The sequence below is a fragment of the Octodon degus genome, unplaced genomic scaffold, assembly GCF_000260255.1.
Source record: "Octodon degus isolate 3935 unplaced genomic scaffold, OctDeg1.0 scaffold00021, whole genome shotgun sequence".
In the NCBI taxonomy this organism is placed as follows: domain Eukaryota; kingdom Metazoa; phylum Chordata; class Mammalia; order Rodentia; family Octodontidae; genus Octodon; species Octodon degus.
The window spans coordinates 19,433,411-19,452,844 of record NW_004524597.1 but is presented as its reverse complement, the minus strand read 5'-3'; the positions used below and the strand labels follow the sequence as shown (position 1 = coordinate 19,452,844).

Below are 19,434 nucleotides of genomic sequence, written 5' to 3'. Positions count from 1 at the left end.
GATCCTGTCTCATTACAGAAAGAATGTGTATTATCAAGAAATCAACCGAGACAGGGCGTGGTGGTTCACACCTGTAATCCCAGCACTTGGGAAGCTGAAAACAGGAGGATCACTATGAGTCCAAGCTGTGTAGTGAGACCCTGTAGACCCTGTATTAAATATGTTAAAAAAAAAAAGAAAAGAAAAAAAAATCAATCAATAACAAATGCTAGTAGGACTGTGGAGAAAAAGGAATCCTTGTCCACTGTTGGTGGGAGTGTAGACTGGTGCAACCACTGTGGAAATCAGTGTGGAGATTCCTCAAAAAACTAAAACTAGAGGTTCCATTCCACCCAGCTATTCCCCTTCCAGGTATCTTCCTAAAAGAATTAAAAACATCATACCACATGATATATACATACCATGTTTATAGCAGCTAAGTCATGGAAACAACCCAAATGCCTGTCAACCTATGAACAGACAAAAAAATATGTGTTTTTTTTAATACAATGGGGTAGTTAGTACTCTGCCATAAAGGATAATTTTGGGACATATCTAGGAAAATGGATAGACCTTGATACCATACTATTATGTGAAATAAATCAGACCTACATGTTAAAATATTGTATGTTTTCTGTGGTGTGAGAAACTAAAAGTATAAGGACCAAAATGTATAATACATTTTGGTAAATGGGAAGATGTTCAAATTAGAAGGGGAATGGAGGTGAGGGGAGAATGAGAGAAGGGACTAGGATAAAAAGAATTGAAGGAAAAATGGAAACAGAACTTTTGTAAATAAGGAGGGAAAGAGAGGTTGAAGGGAGGTGAGGGGAATGGGAAAGAAAAAAGCAGTAAGGTACTGGTATATCACATACTGGTATAGCACACCCTATGATGAAGGTTACCATCATGTATATCTAAAATGTACCAATAAATTTTTAAAAAATAAATAAATTATCCTGGGAGCCCTTTCTCCTGTCACCTTCTTCCCTGAGGCAGAGCTTGGGGCAGTAACAGGTCTTATATGCTGAGAGAGTCCAGAACCAGAGGCAGGGATGTGTGGGTGTCCATGGCCTGTTCAGTACTTAAATCATAAAAATGAATATAATTCAAAGAACCAAAGACCTGAGTAAGTGAAGGAAGCAAAGACAGCCGAAATTAAAGGTAGGAGAAATAAGACAAGCCAGGAGAAAAGTGGGGCTGTTTGTTCTTTTTTTTTTTTTTTTAAATTTTATTTATTTATGTGTGTGTGTGTGTGTGTGTGTGTGTGTGTGTGTGTGTGGCCAGCTCAGCCCACCAGGGGGCGGGTTGGCTGGCATGTGGTGCTGGGGGATTGAACCGTGGTCCCTGTGCTTTGCTAAGCTTGTTCTAAGTAGGTGCTTTAGACCACTGAGCCATCTCACCAGCCCAAGGGCTGTTTGTTCTTGAGGTCCTATGTGCTGCTTTCCAAGGTCTGGCCCTGAGCTTCCTAACAGCTAAAGCCCAGAGGAAAGCCATGAGACTCACATGGTTTGCAAGGGAAGTTGGTACTGGGGAGAAGCACTGCTGCTGAGCTGGGTGCTGGGTGAGCAGCCATGCTGTCCTCAGGGATGTGCTGCCCCCAGAATGGCCACCAGGCCTGCACATCAGGGACTTCTCACAGACTTGGCCTTGATATGCGTATGTCACTGGTATGTTGTATGACCTAGGACACCACCAGTGTCCTGTAGTTGCTTTGCTTTGCTTTGCTTTGCTTTGCTTTGCTTTGCTTTGCTTTGCTTTGCTTTGCTTGCTTGCTTGCTGTGTTTGGTACAGGGTCTCACTATGCAGAACAGACTCGTATGATCCTCCTGTTTTCAGCCTCCCCAGCACAAGAGTGTGCCACTATGTCCCATCCTGGTGGCCCACTCAGTGCAGCCAAGGGTGGGGCTAGCATAGCATGTGGTACCAAGGATCAAACCCAGTCCTTGTGCTTGCCTAAGTCTGCTGAGCTATCTCGTCAGCCCAGTGTCCTGTAATTTCAAGACACATTTTGGTTTTCTTGGTTGAGATTGGAAAAACCACTGAGATTTTTATTCTTCTTTGGCAAAGCTGCCGCTAAGGCCTTTTGAGCACTAGTTCAGCTGCTCTTGTAAGCTTGGTAAGCAGGCCAGGTGGGGACGCAGCATAGGCAGTGGCCTAAAGTAGAGAAAGGAAGTGTGATTCTTACAGGAGTAAGAACTTGCACAGTTCATGAAGACAGGCAGAGAGGAGGGGGCTGGAGATAAGGGACAGCTGCAGGAGCTTGTGTTGCCTAGCCCTGGAAGCCTTTGGTTAGATGGAATTCTCAGTATTGGGGGCTGCTGCAATGAGTAGGACATGATGCTTGCTGAGGGTGGACAGGGCCTGACAGAGTCTAGTGTTTTCCTAGTGTTGCTACTCTGGGCCCTAAAATCATGCCCTTAAAACTCTAGGAGCCCTCATCAGGGTGCGCACAGCCCGTGCTGGCAAATAACTATGTTCTTGAGTGGCAAATAACTATGTCTTCCTGTTGTAGGCCAGTGTGACTTTGGCTCCAACTGCAGATTTTCTCATATGTCAGAGCAAGACCTGCAGGAACTGAGCATCCAGGTGGAGGGTATGTCAGCAGGGACTCTGGGTAGGGTGGGAATGGGGTCAGGGAGGGGGTGTAGGATCTGAGACCAGGGAAGCTGACCTGTACCTCTCCACCCCTCCCTTTTGAGTAGCCATCATGGAGAGTAGGCCAACAGCTGCCCAGGGCCTTGAGTTAGAGGTGAGTTCCCCAGCTGAAGAACTGGGCTGTGTCCCCAGGAGGTGAAGCATATATGATCTTCTATAGGACCACCTCAGCCCATCCAGCCCTGCTGCTGACCAAACAGCGGCTATTCCTGGATGGCCTCGCTCCCTCCTTCACTTACTCAGACAGATGCTTAGGAGTCTCTGCTTGACACTAGACAGACCTCCCACAATGCTTTGGGGACAGGGAATGAAAGAAACACTCTTCTTGCCTTCTGGATCCTCACAGCCTAGTGACTTCAGGGAGAGAAATTTCTGGTTCTACGGAAATGGGCATATCTACCTTTGAAAAATTCTCTGCTCACTTTCCCATAACAAATCCAGGAAGTTCGTACTGAGATGGTCTTTACTGATCTTCTCTAGCTCTTCACTGGACAGGTGAGGGAGTGCAGCTGCATGCAGGCCAAGACCTTCAGGTGAGCCCACTACAAGTGAGAGGCTGACTCTAGGTTCTAGGAAGCCACCACCACTCTTCTGTCATCATTAGAGAGCACATGCTGGGCAGCTAGGCCTTGATCCCCTCTGCCAAGCCAGACCCTGAGGGTACTGCATCCTCCCCTGGAGAGCTGAAGGCAATGAATCTGCAGCCCTGACACCCACACAGGGTTTCTAGGAGTTTTCCCAGAGCAGAGGCAAGACCTCATCAGAATAGCCAGCATGTCCTGGCAGTAGCAGCACTGTTCTTTGCTGGCCATGGACTCTTGGGGAATGGTTGGCTCCTGGTAGGGCGAACGTAGGCCTGTGACCCTGAGCTGGATACCATGTCTAGTGAAGGCATACAGGTGAGGCCCAAGGGAGCTAGCAATTTGGACACTTCTCACTCCAATAGATCTCCTGCAACCATGGCACATGGCTGGCCCTCTTGGAGGAAGTGTCCTGACCTGCCAAATGTGATTGTTGAGAAGATGAAGTAAGCCAGGCATGGTGATGCATACCTATAATCTAAGGACACTGGGAGGCTGAGGCAGGAGGATCACAAGTTCCAACCCATCTTGGGCAACTTAGAGCAAGGCCTTGTGTCAAAATAAAAATAATTGAAAAACATTTGGCAATGTAGTTAAGTACAGAGGCCCTGGACTCAGTCCTCATTACCACACAATGCACACACTCGCACACACATACAAGATGAGGTGAAATGATACCTGTGCTGTTAGCTCAGATCCTGGCCTAAGGGAGTGTTGACCCATGAGTTTAGATGGCCCAAGGCCGCATCACAGACCAACTTCTGACAGTCGGCTGCTCAGATCTGTCCATTCATTGCTTAGTTTTAGTTCATTGAGAAATTTTTTTTGTTGGGCAGTGTATGAGATGGAACTGAGGCCCCTTGCCTTGCCTGCTGTCAAAGACCTTGCAGGTCGCAGAACTGAAGCTTCATTCCTGTTCTGTAGCCGGGTTGCCTCCTGCACCCCAGATTTGGACCCCTCTGAGAGCCAGGTTCTGCAATACAGTCTTGTGTCCAGCTCCTCCAAGCTCGAGGGGGAAAGCAGTGTTTGACACTTTGAAAAGAAGCAGGATGAAGCTCAGAGTTCAGAGCTGAGGAGGTAGTGGCACAGGGGACATGCCAGTGGTGTTGCTGCAGTATTCCAGGGCCTGCCAGTTCTACTGCTTTGTGGGAGGCTGGACTTCAAGTTGACAGGATTGCTTTCCTCACCTTTATCTCCCTATCACCACAGAGGAGAGACGGGCCAGGGAGTGGCCACTGGAGACCCCTGAGCTCCCTGAGGGCCATGTGGAAGACTGGCTGGAGAAAAGAGCCAAGAGGCTGAGCTCCACCCCAAGCAGCAGGTACAGGGCCCAAGGCCCCCTCCTCCTGTACCCCCGAGCTGAGGATTCTTGGTGATCTTCCCAAACATCAGTACTCCTCACACACACTCAGAGCTCCCTGAGAGTGGGGCACATTGGAAGCTCTTAGATTCACAGTCCCTGGACAGAAGGGGTTTACCTTGAAGGTGCCTGTTCTCTGGCCCCCTGGCTTAGTAGCTCATCCTCTTATTGGAGTGTGGTGGCTAAAGGAGGGGCAGGTGGCCAGACAGATTTGACTCCACACCTCTAAGTCCACTGCTAGTGGCCAAACTCCCAATGTTCTAAGAAGCCTGTGTAGCTCCTACCCACTCTCCCCTCTAGGGCAACCTCAGAAGGGAAAACTGAGGCTTAAAGGGATATACCTGCCTAAATGCACATACTGTTAGGAAAGGCAGAGCACAGATGGGTAAGGGGTATGACGTCAAGGTCATTGTCCCACTGCCTCCCTAAGGGAAGGATCTAAAGCAGTCAGGATGCTCAAATTGGGCAAGAGCCCTTCAGCTCTTATATGAGGAACAAATAGGTCAGGGTAGGTCCCTTGGAGTATGGGCTGCCTGCATTCCAGGTCCTCCCTAGAGGCACAGAGGCAAGCAGGTGTTCTTGTAGCCACATAGCATCGTAGCCAAAAGCAAGGCCAGGGCTCCCCAGTGGGTAAGGGATGGACTCCAGAGTAGCATGTGATTGTATAAGTTGCCCTATTCTGGGTCTCCTCGCTTCCCATTTTACGATAGAATTTGAGATCCAGTTGATCTCTGTGGTGTGGCCTCATAGGATGGTAGCCTGGCTTTAGCTAAGGGGACCTGGTCCTAGTCTGTGGGATAAGAGATTCTCAGATTTCTGCTCTGCCAAGTGAAACTTGAGTTTCTTACCCCAGTGAAGAGATTACTAATTTTCTAGTTAACTACTTTGCCTTTCACCTTTATTTTAGACCCTTGCCCAGTGCTTGTTCCTTCACCTTAGAGGTACCTGGTAGCAATATGACTTAAATGTCAAAGTGTGGGCTGGGGTGTGGCTCAGTGCTAGAGGGATTCCCTAGCCTATGGTAGGCCCTGGCTTCAATCTCCAGCACTTAAAAAAAGCTGGCGTATGACATCCCTTCCCTGGACCAGTGTGAAGGAATGTGACTTTGACCATGTGGGTTGATCCTTTTGGGACCAGCCAGCATGCAGACTTTCAGGGCCTGAAGCCCAGGATCTTTTGGTCTGTGTGCTAGAGGACTAGGGCTGGTCATAGCCACCCAGAGAGCTCCCAGGGTCCTTTTGCTCCCTTATTTCGCCTTTCACATCACAGTACCAACCAGCATCTGAAACCCACCCTGGCTTGGGCCTCCCCTTCTGGCACCCTCTAAGGCATCTCCCACCTCAGCAAGGCCTCGACTCCACAGCCCAGCTGCCAGGGTCTGAGGGCACCTCCCTGCCCACCCACGTGGCTCATCGCTTGTATCTGGCCTGTGTGAATCACAGTAGACACTTGGCAGCTTCTTAGATGGGGTAGTCATTTATAGTTTGGGGGCACCCCAAGTACACTTTCTTCTGTTTGCTAATGTGGCCTTATCTCTGCACCTGTGCTTGGCAGAGACCCACTCTTCCTCTGAGTTTTAGCTAGGATATTTTCCTTCCAGCCTCATCTCCTCCTCCTGTCCTCAAGTGGGTGTGGGTGGGCCCAGGACATGGTGACTGCATGAGGATACGTTCTAGGGAGCAGAGTCCCCCGCCTGGAGGACTTATCTAGATGTTCATGCTATGGGCCCTTTGTGGGGACTGGTCTGGGGATCTCGGGAAGCCCCTGTTTCCTCCCTGTGGGGCACAGATGGCTGCCTGGCCCATCTGGGGCTTCAGCCTCCACAGGCAGAGCAGAAATCCCCGCCCCAGGAGCCAGGCCAACCTTCCTTGTAAACAGGGACACAGAGACTCCCTGAAGGCGCAGTATGCCCGCTCATCCCCTTGACAGACTGACCCTGAGGGATCAGCCAAGAGCAGACAGTGGTGCACGGTGGGAGGGCGCAGCCAGCCTCAGACGTGCGGACTAATCCCTGGCCAGGCTGTGCTTGTCCCTGCTTCCATTGTTGGCTCTTCTGATTGGGACTTTATCCCTCTTAATCTCCCCTGTGTACCCCTCTCTGGGCCAGCGCTACTGTTCATGCCCTTCCACCTCTATGACACTATTTCCTCTTGTTAAGGAGCATGTCTGGGAAAGAGCCAGAGAGCTATTTCTGTCCTCACGGACAGGGAGCTCAAGTCCTGCAAGAAGCCTTGGGGGGGGGGGTACGGGGGATGCGAGGAGATAGCTCAGTGGAATAAGCGCTTGCCTGGCAAGTGCAGGGGCCTGAGTTCAATCCCTGGTTCCGGAAAAAAAAAAAAAAAAAAAACCTGGGACAGCCAGCCACACATACCTAGGACCCCAGGTATGGGCTGCCAGCTTGGCAAGGTACCAGTGTCCATGAGCAGATTCAGGGAACACCCTTCTCCTGTCATGGCCCTCAGGGCAGACAAGGGCTTTGGGCTAAGCCTTGAACCCAAAGGAAGGGCTTGAAGCTCAGGGGCAGGGGCTCCTGTGATCAGAATCTCCCTGGGAGAGCCTACTGTCAGCAAGACTCCATTGAGAGCCCTGGCTTGGCTGGCCACCGGGGTACCCCCCTCCAGCAACTATGGAGCTTCTCCCACCCCACTACCTTCTCTGCGGCTGGTGGAGTTTATGAAATCTCCCCAGCCCATAAATCATGTTGAGAGCTACTCTCTGTGCTCTCCAGCAGGCAGCAAGCCATTGAACAGGGGATGTCCCTTTCCTCTCCTTGCAGGCTCCAGCAAGTCCTCAACTGTGTCCTGTCATCAAGCCTAGAGAGGGGCAGCTTGTGGATGCAGAAAGGCAAACTCTCCAGGCTGTTGACTCCAGCCCCAGTCCCTATCCCACCTCTACCTCCACCTCCACCTGAAGGCCCAAGGCCTGACCAGACCTCTCCTCTTTCTGCAGAGGGCTGACCACTGGGCCCCCAGATCAAGTCAGAAGCTGCCAGATCCTCACTTTTCCTTCAGGCTAGGGGAGGACTGGGGTGTGCCAGGAGCAGAAGGAACTAAAGGGACAGGTGGCAATGTCTGGATAGTATTGACTGTGTCACCTGACAAATGACTGACTCTTTGTACATCAGTTGCTTCATTTGCAAAATGGGGTTCACATGGGAATTCTTGAGGTTTCTCTAAGCCATAGTGTCTGTCCCAGAATAGTACCAAGCCGGGAAAAGCTCATAGCCTGTCTGTTCATTACTCAGTAGTGGGGGGGGACCTCTTGGTGCCAGGTCCAGCCTGGACACTGCCATACAGACTGGCCATTTTCCTACCCATGCCCTCTGCCTTCTGAGAACTCCAGGCCCAGTGGGGCAGAGATATGAGCCCCTAGGTGATTGCAAAGTGCTTTGTATCCGAGAAGGACACTGTGTCCTTCCCTAAAGTGGCCTGCGGGGGCTCAAGTCTGGAAGGGTCTGAACATGGAACATGAGGGAGGGAAGGGAAGGGCTACCTGTGTGCCTCCCTGGCCTCAGGCTACCTCCCTAGCCAGGGGGCTTAGGCTGGGCACAGATAGCACCTTTCCAAGGACAGTACTGCATTCAAATGGGCTCTGAGTTCAGGGTGGGGGCACTGTGGGGAGGTGAGTGGCAAGGAGAGGGAGTAGCGTGAGAAATGAGGCTTTTAAAAAATTTAGACCATATTTTTTTTTCTGATTTCAAAGGCTTGTGTGCTTGTAAAACTTTCTGAAAAGTATAAAGAAGTTAAAAAAAAAAAAATCACCCATAATTGTACCACTCAGAACCAGTATTAACATTTTGCTGTATCTTCCAGAGTTTTATGCATTTATATATGTTATATATCTTTAAACAAAAATAGTATCATGCTATATACATTATTTTATAAGCTGCTTTTTCTCCCTACTCACATAGTATGTCTTTCCTTATCAGTGCATATAAATTTGCCTTAATTTTTATACAGGCTGCATAGCATTCTCTGCTGTGGACGTGCATATGTATTTGATCAGTTCCCCACAAGTGGACACTAAATATTTCCATTCTTCTCAAGGCCATTCTTGTACCTCAGTCTCTGCCTATAATCCAGCTGTTTCCTTGGGCTGCTTTCCTAAAGGGAGGTTGCTGGCTCTAAGGGTCTACAGGTTTTCAAGGCCCTGCTTCCCAAAGGGCAGTTCAGACAGCTGACCTTCCCTGGTCAGGGTAGTGGGAAGGTGAGTTAGTTTTGGGTTGCACCCCAACCTGAGCCAGGGATGTGCCCCCATCCTAATCTTCTGCCTTCTCTTTCTCTCTAGGGGTGAAGCCCTCAGAGCCACAGTCTTCCAGTACCCTGTGGGCTGGCCGCCAGTCCAGGAGCTACCCCCCTCCCTGCGGGCACCCCCGCCAGGGGGATGGCCCCTACAACCCCGAGTGCAGTGGGGCTGAGGCCCCTACCCATGCTTAACTCCCACTGGTCATTGTCTCGTCTTTCACAATAAAACACCTGTTTGCACTAGGGAGGCCAAGCCCTTTCTGCTGTCCCATGGAGTGCTGAGACTGCAAGACTGACCTCCCCAGGGCTCAGCAGCCCCCGTGGAAGCTGCAGCCCCACTCACCATCCTAACCTCTTTCACAGGATGTCTTGAGAAGATGAGCAAGGAAACTCCCAGATGTTTATAAAGAAAGTTTGTCCCCATGGTGGTTAGAGCGTGTTTGCCCCTGCCGACATTCTCATGTCCATTCTGCAGCCATTGGTCAGGGGACACACAGGCCAGTGGGATTGGTCCTCTCCAGAGTGATGGGGCTTGCAGCGCTTCTCTCTCTAGGACCAGTAAAGACTCAGCCCAGCTGGGCAGAGGGTGTGCCAGTGTGGCTGTGGAGGTGCAGATGAGTGGAGGGGGACAGGCGGGGAGACTCTGAGCTTGGGAGAGTGGCTTGGCCACGTTTTTGGCACTGACGGCACTGGGCAGTGCCATCTCCCTGACCCAGGGAATGGCCCAGAGGCCCTCCCAAGGTCCCAATAGAGGAGCACCCTGGCTGGTGGGAGGCCACACAGGCTGCTCAGCCGCTGCTTACTCAGTTGGACTATAGTTCTTGGGGGGAATGCGGTCCTTGATCGTTGGGCCTAGGGTGGGGGGCCCAGAAGGTAGGACCACCTCATGTGCTCCATCCTCCATGCACCTTTGCCTTTCCTTAAAATCCCTGCTGGGGAGAACCTGAGGCCAGGTCACGTGCCTGTGGAGTTGCAGGCTTTTCACCTGTGAAGTAGCCAGGCTTCCACCCCAGTGGGTGCAGTGAGGTGGGAAAGGTTGGGTTTGGGTGTCTGAAGGATCAGAAAAAGGAACCCAGGAGGCGACAGCCTTGTGCCCTTTTCCAAGAGGAGGTTTTCTGTCCCCTGCCACCATTACCTTGTCTACCTATGGCTTTGTGGCCCTAGGCTGATGGCTGCCTTTCTCTGGACATAGGGACCACAGCAGGTACTGGATCGTGGGCGGTCCCTGTACAAATACCTCAGTTTCCCAAGGGGTCCCTGGATAAGTGGGAAGAAGAGCGCTACATACAGGCCAGGGTGGGGACGCAGGCAAGATGTAGGGAGCCAGGGACTGTCCTTGGGGCCACCACCAGGTCCTCCACAGCTCCATGCAAGCAAGGCCCGCTGGGCAAGATGGAGGTCACCAGACATCCAGGCCCTGAAGTATATGTGGAGGCCCAGGGAGCCAGCAGAGGGGGAGGGCTGCAGGTGGTGGTGGGTGTGGAGCAGCCTGGGCACCGCATATACCAGACAGGTGCCCGGTGGGGCCTATTTCATGCCGCTGCGCAGCACCTGGTTGGCCGCGATGAGCATGACGCTGATGATGAAGGCGATGGCGAAGGCGCAGATCAGACTCTTACGCACGCACGTCTGGCGGATCTGCTGGTTGGAGCAGGCTGTGGCCACCCACAGGGAATACCAGGGAGTGGAGAGAGACAGAGGACAACAAGGAAGTACTGGAGTCAGGCGCTGCCAGCACTTTGGTACATGGGCTTGACCCGTGAGGAACACCAGGATGGGGGCCTTGGGATGGACAGGGGCAAAGTTCCCCCATGCAAACCCCCAGTACACCCCCCTGCTCAAGCAGCTGAGCCTGCCGGTGGAGCCCCAGGGGCCAGTCACTCACTCTCCACATCCACGGGGCACTCCTCAGCCGTGCCCAGGTGACTCTCTTCTTCTGTCATGATGATGTTCTCTATGTCCTTCATGGACAAGTGCTCACAGAAGGTGTCGTAGAGCAACCGCTTCAGCTCATCCACTGTCAGCTTCTGCATGTCGCACTTGTGTGGGGTCGGGAAGCAGGTAGCGTTCTGGCCACCACTCCACCACAGTCCCCACCCAGCACCCTCTGCCATGCATGCAAGCATAGCAACAGCCCTCTCAATTCTAAAGTTCTGGACAGCACTCTCCATTCCTGGGAGAGTCCCTGACCCTTTCCTGCCTCTCTGAAGGAGCTCACAGCCTCCCAGAAGAGATTCATGCAGGGGACAAATACCTGGAATGACCACCCCCTCCCCAGGGTGGGCCTCAATATGTGCAGCCATGAGTCCCAGCCATCTGGGGCATACCTTCCAGAAGACCGTGTCAAAGTCAGTACCATGGAACTTCTCCGGGATACCCGAGGTGGAAAGCTTGGGTCCTAGGAGGGTCACAAACTCCTCAAAGTCTACCTGGCCGTCACCTAAGGTAGACATAGGTCCAATCAGTAGGTCAGGATGCAACCTAGCTGGGCAGGCAGCCCAAGGCCCAGAGGACCTGAGATGGAGTCCTGGCCCGTCTTGGGCTTACCATATGACCTCAGGCACTCTGGCCAAGTCATTTTCAGGGCCACCGAATGCTCCTAGATGAAATCCCACTGGGGAAAGTTAGGTGGGGAGCAGTAGGTGGTCCTCATGGGGCAGCACATGGGAGGCCTGTCCAGTTCCCTTAACCCTCCATGGCTCCCCAGCACTCCAGTACTGATGAGGGTGAGTATGCGGCCTGGACATTCTCCCTGTCATGCAGATAGGATACAAAGCTGCCACTGGCTGTCTTGATGGGGAAGAGACCACAAACAGGAGAAAGCAGAGAGTTGCCATCACTGGCCCTTATCAGTTTTTCCTTATTAAAATGCTAGGTGGGGCTGGGCATGTAGCTCAGCAGCATGGTGCCTGGCTGGCAAACGTGAGGCTGAGTTCAATTTCCATACCAAAAAAGTGAATAAATAAATAAAACAAAATGCTAGGTGGCAAGTATAACTAATTGATTTTGTTTTGGGTCATGGGGACTGGAATATTTATGATACTATTCATTATATCCTTTTCATTTTTCTATGCTTATTTATTTTGTGGTTTTAGGGATTGAGCACAGGGCTTTTGTACTGAGATATATCTCCTGCCATTATTATTATTATTATTATTATTATTATTATTATTATTTTGTTGGTTTTGAGACAGCGTCTCACTATGTATCCCAGACTGGCCTTGAACTCACGGTGGTCCTCTCTCCTCAACCTCTTGGGTGCTGGAATTTCAGGTGTGCACCACCATGCCCAGTGTAGCTTTTTATTTTAAGTTTTGAGACAGGGTCTAAGTGGCTAAACTGTCCAAGCCAGACTTGAACTTATGATCCTCCTATCTTAGTTTCTCAGAATGTGAGGACTACATGTGTATGCTACCACAGCCAGCTTTCTGTTTTGTTTTATTTGACATAGGGTCTTGCTATGTAGCTCAAATTGGCCTCAAACTCATGATCTTCCTGTCCTAGTCTCCCAAGTGCTGGGATTACAGGCAGGTACCTCCATCCTCCACTATTTTTTTCCCTATTTTAATGTTTCAGACTACAGAGTGAAGCATCCTTTCACTGGCTAGAGCTGTCATTCCCTATTTGGCCTCAATTCTCCAGGTTGAGAAATGGGGCCGTACTTACCACTGGCTTTGAGGCAGCTTGAAGTGGGATGGGCAAGAAGCCCAGGGTGGGCTCTGCCTCAGTGGCTCAGATCCCAGATTCTGCCCCACCCAGGTGGTCCAAGTGACAGGTGAGTAAACTGAGGCAGGGGGCTCACCGTCCATGTCCAGCCGCTGGATGATAACCTCTAGCTCCACCTCATTGGGCATGTAGCCCAGGGAACGCATGGCCGTGCCCAGCTCCTGCTTGGAGATGAAGCCATTACCATCCCGGTCAAACACTTTGAAGGCCTCGCGGATTTCTGTGGGGGGAGCAGAACAGACTGAGACCTTAGCCCTGTCCCCAACATTCTCCTTTCCAGACCACAGGATCTGAGAGTCTAACCCTGAGGCTGCACACCCAGGAAAGCAGTCATAGTGTAGTCCCAGTGCTTCCAGAGGACCTTAGCCTGGCTAGGCGACCTGTGAAGGTGCACTTGGCCTGAGGCAGTGGCGGCCTGCCAGGCTCCCACAGCCTCTCTTGGCATGCTCACAACGACCCCTTGTGGTGGGTGCAAGAAGGACACTGGCCCCACCAGGCCAAGAGAGCTGGTGGAGTGAGACTCCCCGACTCCCACTCCTTCCAGGCCTCCAGGCTCCACACACTCATCTCTATCCCACTGGTCTTCCCATGCTCCAGGTCCTTAACACTGGTCAGCATTCACTAATGGCCACGTGAAGCAGCAGCAGCTCCAGCCAATGGGCTGACAACTGGGTACAGATTCCTCCCCCCCCCCACGGTTTGGGGGAAGATAGAGATGGGGTCCCGGCAGGCCCAGGCTGGGTCAGATGCAAGGGCTGCCTCTCTATGGTATGGAGAGGAAGACTGAGGCCTGAGGACCCGGGTGACTCAGGTGTGGAGCAACACACAGCTGGGACCTTGGGACCAAGCCACTCAAAGCATGTCCTTGGGCAGCCTCAGTATCATCTACAGCAAAATGGGCAGAATGGTGGAGATGACAAAGAGGGCTGGGAACTGTCAAGGGGTCCTTTGCTCTACCTTGTTTCTCTGTTGCTGTCCCTTAATTAGTGCAGCCCCATCCTGACCCAAACAGCATTTCCTTCTTAGGTCACAGATCTCAGCCCTCTAGCTTAGCTACCTATGGGTCTCCTTGCTCCCAGAGTGGGGATTTCTGCAAGCAAGAGACAAGGGTTGAGAGAAACACAGGCAGAGAGGTGGGAGAGAGAGAGAGAGAGAGAGAGAGAGAGAGAGAGAGAGAGAGAGAGAGAGATATGCACACACAAATGTGTAGACACCCCAAACTAAGGTAAAGATAAGCTAGACAGCCATCCTGGCTCAGAAGAGGTCAGAAGAGGTGAAGGCTACTACTGGTCAGGCTGGCCCAGTCCTGGCTCTAGGGGCCTGTGGGCTTTGAAAATGCAGCCAGGATCCTACACTCTTATCTTTGGAGGAAACAGGAGCCAACCACAGAACCAGGACCACAGCAAGGTGACTCAGCTGAGGACCCCGACTCCCAGCAGGCTCTCCCCACCTGTCGTCCGCATTCAAGGTCCGAGGGCAGTGTTGCTTATAGGCTGAGGCAGACACTGGGCTGTCCCTGAGCCCTCTGAGCCCCCAGGCTTGTCCCAGACAATGCCTGAGACTATGGTTCCCTAACCAGTGGCCCTTGGGGCAGGGAAGCAGCAGCCTGGGAAGTCACCAAGCCCAGGCTTTCTGCAAAGCCCAGACACTGAGAAATCCAGGCCAACTCCCACCTAGCATTTTCCTGAGCCACCAAGGAAATGAGCTCCCCATGACCAGAGGTCTAGAAGAGGCCTGGCAGCTCCGGGGCACTTCAGCCCCAGGGGCTCTCGCAGCGGTGATGAGCCCCAGCACCGCTCTACTTCCAGCCTCTGAATGCAGCTGCTTTTGCCAGCGTTGCTGTTCTGGACCCCATGGCCAACCGGAACGCAGCCCCAGTCCTCAGAATGCACAGCCCCATCTTCCTGTGCCCTCTCTGCCCACTGCTGCCTTTTGCCTTCCTCTGCGTCCCCACAAGCCCATGTTTTCCCCTATGCTACATCTGAACTCTGAGTGCCTTGAGAGCAAAGACTGTTGAGTTTTGCTCAGTTTTCCCATTACCTGGAGCAGAGCCTGTCACTCAAGCATAAACATTTGCTGAATGATGAAGGAAATGAATGACAGGAGGAACCCACCCACCAGAGCACTCAGAGAAAGGAGCTGAGCAGAGCTCATGTACCACTTGCCGAGCAGCTGTCACTCAGAGCCCCAAACAACCCCAGCCAAAGGAAGCACTTGCTTTCCACCCTGCAGCAGGCAGAAGCAGGAGGGGAGCCTGCGGGATATGCCTGGCCCCATTCATGCTACGGGTCCCCCTCAGAAGAGAAAATGGAGCTGAAAGGCAGGCTTTGGGGAGACCCAGAGTCAAGACCCACACGAAGTTCTTGGTTTTCCCCTCCGAAGAAGCCCATTTGGGAGTTCATAGGGTCAGGTGGTAAACCCTGGTGCACAGTGGGGACAGGAGTGAGAGCCACCCACTGCCCTTGCTATCAGCTGAGGTACAAGCTGTCCCTTTATCCTGGCAGGGGCTAGAGTGGCCACAAAGGCCAGGACTTCCTCAACCTCAGCTAACTCCCTTCCCTGGAAGTCCTGAGGAAAGGCATTGGATAGAAGGTGAGGCAAACCTTAGAATATTTGCACAGACAGTAGGCTCTAAGGCAGCTGTGCAGGCCCCGCGGCCATCTCCCAGGTAGGGCTCGTCTCTTGAAGCCACGAGGTAAATCAACAGCCTATCACCTCCCATCCACGGCTCCCTTCACCCACATTTTCTGCACAGCCAACTCATACCACTTCATGGGAACCCTGTCCCAACTAAACCCCACTTGTTGGTCACCTAGACCCAGGTTCAAACCCGTCTCTTCCCTCCCTGCTGGGTGACCTTAGGCAGCAGTTTGCTCATCTGTACAATGGGACTTGCTGGGATGATTAAGCAAGAAAATCAAGCATATATGTTTTCAGTCAGGCCTGGCTTGGAGATGGACACTGTAAATCAGATTGTCCCGGATGGCAGAGATGGAAGGAGAGCGAGGGCTGGGTGAGGTCAGGACACCAGGCTGGTCACCCACTGGCAGGACTGGGACCCAAGGCTTGGGCTTGAATCCTGGCTTTGCTGCTCAGCAACCAAATGACCCAGATAAGGCACAACTTTCTCTGAGCCTCAGGTACCTGGCTGTGAAATGGGACGAGATTCTGTCCCATGGCCTCCTACCCACTCCCTGAGGGCCCCCAAGGGACACCTGTCACTCCATGCCATCCGCACAGCATGGCTGGATGCATTTCCCCGAAAGCCTCACTCCCTTCCTGCCCTGTGACGCCAGGGAGCCCTGCTCTGCTACATCTTGGCATGGGGATGCCTGGCCCGGGAATGGACTGGCAGGGCCGCCAGGTTTCCAGGCTGACACTGTCCCCCACTTTCCACTTCCAGCCTTGACATCCCTCAATCCCCTGACTAACTTATAGCACTGTGTCAGGACCAGAGTCCCAGCAGACCCCAAAGGACACATGAACATTCTGTCAGAGAGCTGGGGCGGTGGAGGGGGGGGACGTGCGGCACAGAGGTCACTGTCCATCCTCTGCAGTGCCAGCCACTCTCCGCGGCATTGGCCCTGCGCCTCACCTCTCCAGCCTCCCTGAGCTTTTGGTATCTGCAGAGGTGTATGCTGGTCTTAGGCTGCAGGTTTGAGGGTCCGGAAGGGAACTCGGCAGTCTCCCCCTGGCCAGAAGGCTCCTAATTGGCCACTGTTAATGCAAAGCCCACTGTTGGCCTGGCCAGGTCAAGTGTCAGCCTCAGAACCTTGCCCTGGTATCTGTCTGCTTGCCTGTCCCCCTTCTCTCTCTGGCCAGGAAAGGTGGCCCTTCCCCCATCCCACCCACACTCAGGCCGGCTGATGCCTCAGGACCAGCCTCAGTGCTCCTGGAGGCCTCTGCTTCTGGCGTACACTGGACAGGGGGTGCATAGGGGTTGGGAGCCCCTGTCTCTTTCTCATAGGAGCTGGGGGCACCAGGCCAACTCCACCCAGCTTTATCTTTACTCTGCCAATTGTCATACATGGACACAGGTCCCCAGAAGTCTCTGTCAAACCCAGCTATGGCCCCCAGCTTTCCTTCCTAGCCCATCCATTGGCGGGCTGCAGCCCTGCCTCTTGAACCTTATGTACTCTAGGCTCTTACTCCCTATGGGGTTTTCTACCTTCATCTTCCCTGTTGCCAGCACTGGGGCCCCCAAACCCCACTGCTGGACCCTCTGCTGAGTATTCCATTATATCCTCTACCCGCAGCATCTGTGGGTAGAGCAATGCCAACCCCCTCTTTTACAGATGAGGAAACTGAGGTTGGGAGAAGCAAGAGATTGCCCAAGGTCACTCACTCCATGAGCTGAGGGTGCAGAAGTGGCTGGGAAGCCCTCATTTAACCTTTGGTCTCCCCATCTCCCCTCTTCCTTCTCCTGGCCACACAGACTGTCTGCCCCCTGGAATTCTGCCACAAGGAGGCCCGCATCACCTTCAGTATTTCATCCCAGGCCACCCACTCCCTCTTTGTGACACATGTGGCTCTCCCACCGACACCCTTCTCCCAGCAAAGGGCCGGGGCCTTACCCAGACTGCCCTGGAGCAGGAGCACTACTGGGCCCCGGAAGAAGCAGAAGGGAATTGACGTCAGGGATAGCCACTTTCCACCCCGCCCTGGCACTCAAGCACCACTGCAAGGAGCCCAGGACCTGCAAAGGTTTTGGGGTTTCCTATATCCAAGAAGGGACAGTCATGGAGGACTTCTCACCCTCCTCCATAGACATCCACAGGCTGGCAGATTGACTGGAGCCACTCAGACATCTGCTGGCTCTGTGCCACCCACCTAATGTCTCCAGAGAGGGCCCTGTCCTTCAGGTGCCCCCTGCACCAGGGCCCCTCTGCTGGCCCAGGAGAAGAGAACACGAGAGGAGAAGGGAGTGTGTTCTATGTGTCAGTGACTAACATCGCTGGGCTCCTGCCAGCGTGTCCACTGGGCAGCCCAAGGGGAGCCTGCGGGCTTTCTGGCCCTGCACTGCCCACCCTGTGCCCTGCTCACCCCTGCAGCCCAGCCTCCTCTCAGCATCTCCCTCTTCTCTGTGTGCAAACCAAGACTAGGTGATCAGGAGAGGAGGGACCTGGCAAGGCTTGCGGCTAGGGCCCGGGGTCATCATGGGGGTGCTAGGAGCCAGGTGAGGGAATGAAATGGAAGCGGTTGGGGTCGAGGGAGATGCATTGGCCTCTGTCCAAGTACTAAGAAGAACTTGGCTTCTGCAACAGTAAACTGGCAAGAGGTTTGGAGTGGCCCAGAGCAGGAAGGAACGAAAGTGGGGAAAAGATGGCCCATGCCCTTCTTGCAACTCGTATTGCTTCCTCCTTTCCCTAGGCCCTGGGTTTTTGGCCCAGGCAGGGCAGGACTTGGGCTTTGGGAGTGAATGATAAGGTCAGGTCAGGGATACCAGCGTCCCTCTATTTGTCCTGTGGGCATCAGCCCCACACTGGGTCTGGGCTCTCCTGGCACCTGAGGGTTTGCGAGAAAGCTGGTGAGGAGCAGGTGCCTCCTGGCCTGTGGTGCAGTGAGTGAGGCGGCAGCTGCCTTCTGTCTCTGGATCTTCCCCTGATCCAGACTGACTCCCCCAAGATCTGCCCCCACCCAGGCTTAGAGATGAGGAAGAACCTCCCTCGGCGGCTTTCCCTGAGAGCCTACCATTATCTCCAACTGCACTCTAGGTGCACCTCTTTAGGTGCTGAGCTGCGGATCTCTGAGACCCTGGCCCAAGGTACCCAGAGAGGCCCATCCTCTGGTGATCTCAGTCCCTCCCCCAGCAGCACACAAGCAGATCCTAAGAGGCCAGGACTCCCATCAGCTCAAAGCCCCCAACTCCACTCCATATGGGGCCCCAGGAGGTCTGGGGGAGGGGAATCCAGAGCGCCTCCCCCAAGCTTAGCAGGGCAAGAGCCCAGCAGGCCCCAAGGGGCTCACTGTTCTCCAGGACACTCTGTCTGGGGACCCCAGACCCTGCACCCTGTTCTGTTCTCTCCCAGCCAACTGCCTGATGTCGCGGTTCCTATCTGAGAGACAGAGAGAGAGAGAGACAGAGAGGGGGACAGATTTGGGTCCTAGCCTCTGTGCTTTTCCTTCCAGGTTTGGCTATCGCGACTGAGCCGCCCAATCCGGCCACTTGTTGTCGCCACCGCCTCCCAAGCTGCCTTCCCGGCGCTCTGGGCAGGGGGTCCCCGCTGGGGTGCGGGGAAGGGGTCGCGGCGGCCAGAGGGTTTGGGGGTGGCCCTCAGCGGGCAAGAGTAGGGCAGACACCCTCTCCCCTTCTCCGGCTGCCCGAGCAGATTGGATTTTTAAAGCGACACGAGCGGAATGTCAATGCGAGTGCAGAGCCACGGGCGGGCGCCGCGGAGGGGACTAGGATGCGGGTCTCCGGCGGGGCCGGCGCTGGGGCCACAGCTCGGACCCCCACCCCAGCCAACCGCGTTGCCGCACCGCCACCGCGGGTTGCGCGGCCCCGTGACCCCGCTGCGGGGCCCGGCAAGTTTCCGCAGCGCAGGGTCCACGCGGGCCGGGGTTTAGCCACCCCTAGCCGCCGCGATCCCCACCACGGGGCTGGCCTCCCGCGCGGCTGCTGGCTGAGCCGCCCTCCCCCCAACACCCGGCTGCTGCACCTGCGGGGAACCCCGGCCGGTGCCCCCCGCCCGCGCTTCACCTGGGCGCACAGGTAGGAGGCCGGCGGGCAGGGGTCCCGGCGGGCACTCACCCTCCAGCTCGTCCTCGGGAATGTCCACCGGGCGCTGCTCCGACAGCAGGTTGGGCACGGTGTAGATGCCCCGGTACATCAACGCCGCCGTCACCGGGTGGAACGGCATCTTGGAGGCTCCGCGCCCGCCCGCCG

At 54.0% G+C, this 19,434-nt stretch overlaps 2 protein-coding genes across 4 annotated transcripts in view; one reads left to right on the top strand and one right to left on the bottom strand.

The window, feature by feature from the left end:
* Zmat5 (zinc finger matrin-type 5) overlaps positions 1 to 9,263 on the top strand; it is a 32,955-nt gene extending 23,692 nt beyond the window's left edge. For 2 of the 3 annotated variants that reach the window (XM_004628060.3, XM_023711358.1), the window contains exons 4-6: positions 2,495 to 2,575; positions 4,428 to 4,539; positions 8,866 to 9,047. In XM_004628060.3, the coding sequence (XP_004628117.1) occupies positions 2,495 to 2,575; positions 4,428 to 4,539; positions 8,866 to 8,995 (323 nt within the window). In that variant the 3' untranslated portion in view covers positions 8,996 to 9,047. Of the gene's footprint in view, positions 1 to 2,494; positions 2,576 to 4,427; positions 4,540 to 8,865 lie in introns of all 3 variants that reach the window. The other variant, XM_023711359.1, reaches the window with a different exon arrangement.
* Positions 9,264 to 10,349: 1,086 nt separating this feature from the next.
* On the bottom strand, positions 10,350 to 19,427 carry Cabp7 (calcium binding protein 7). Its single transcript, XM_004628059.1, has 5 exons — positions 19,300 to 19,427; positions 12,625 to 12,768; positions 11,150 to 11,262; positions 10,708 to 10,861; positions 10,350 to 10,477 (listed from the first exon to the last, which is right to left on the bottom strand). Exons 1-5 carry the CDS (start codon positions 19,406 to 19,408, stop codon positions 10,350 to 10,352), a joined length of 648 nt encoding a protein of 215 aa, XP_004628116.1. The 5' UTR covers positions 19,409 to 19,427.
* Positions 19,428 to 19,434: the final 7 nt, after the last annotated feature.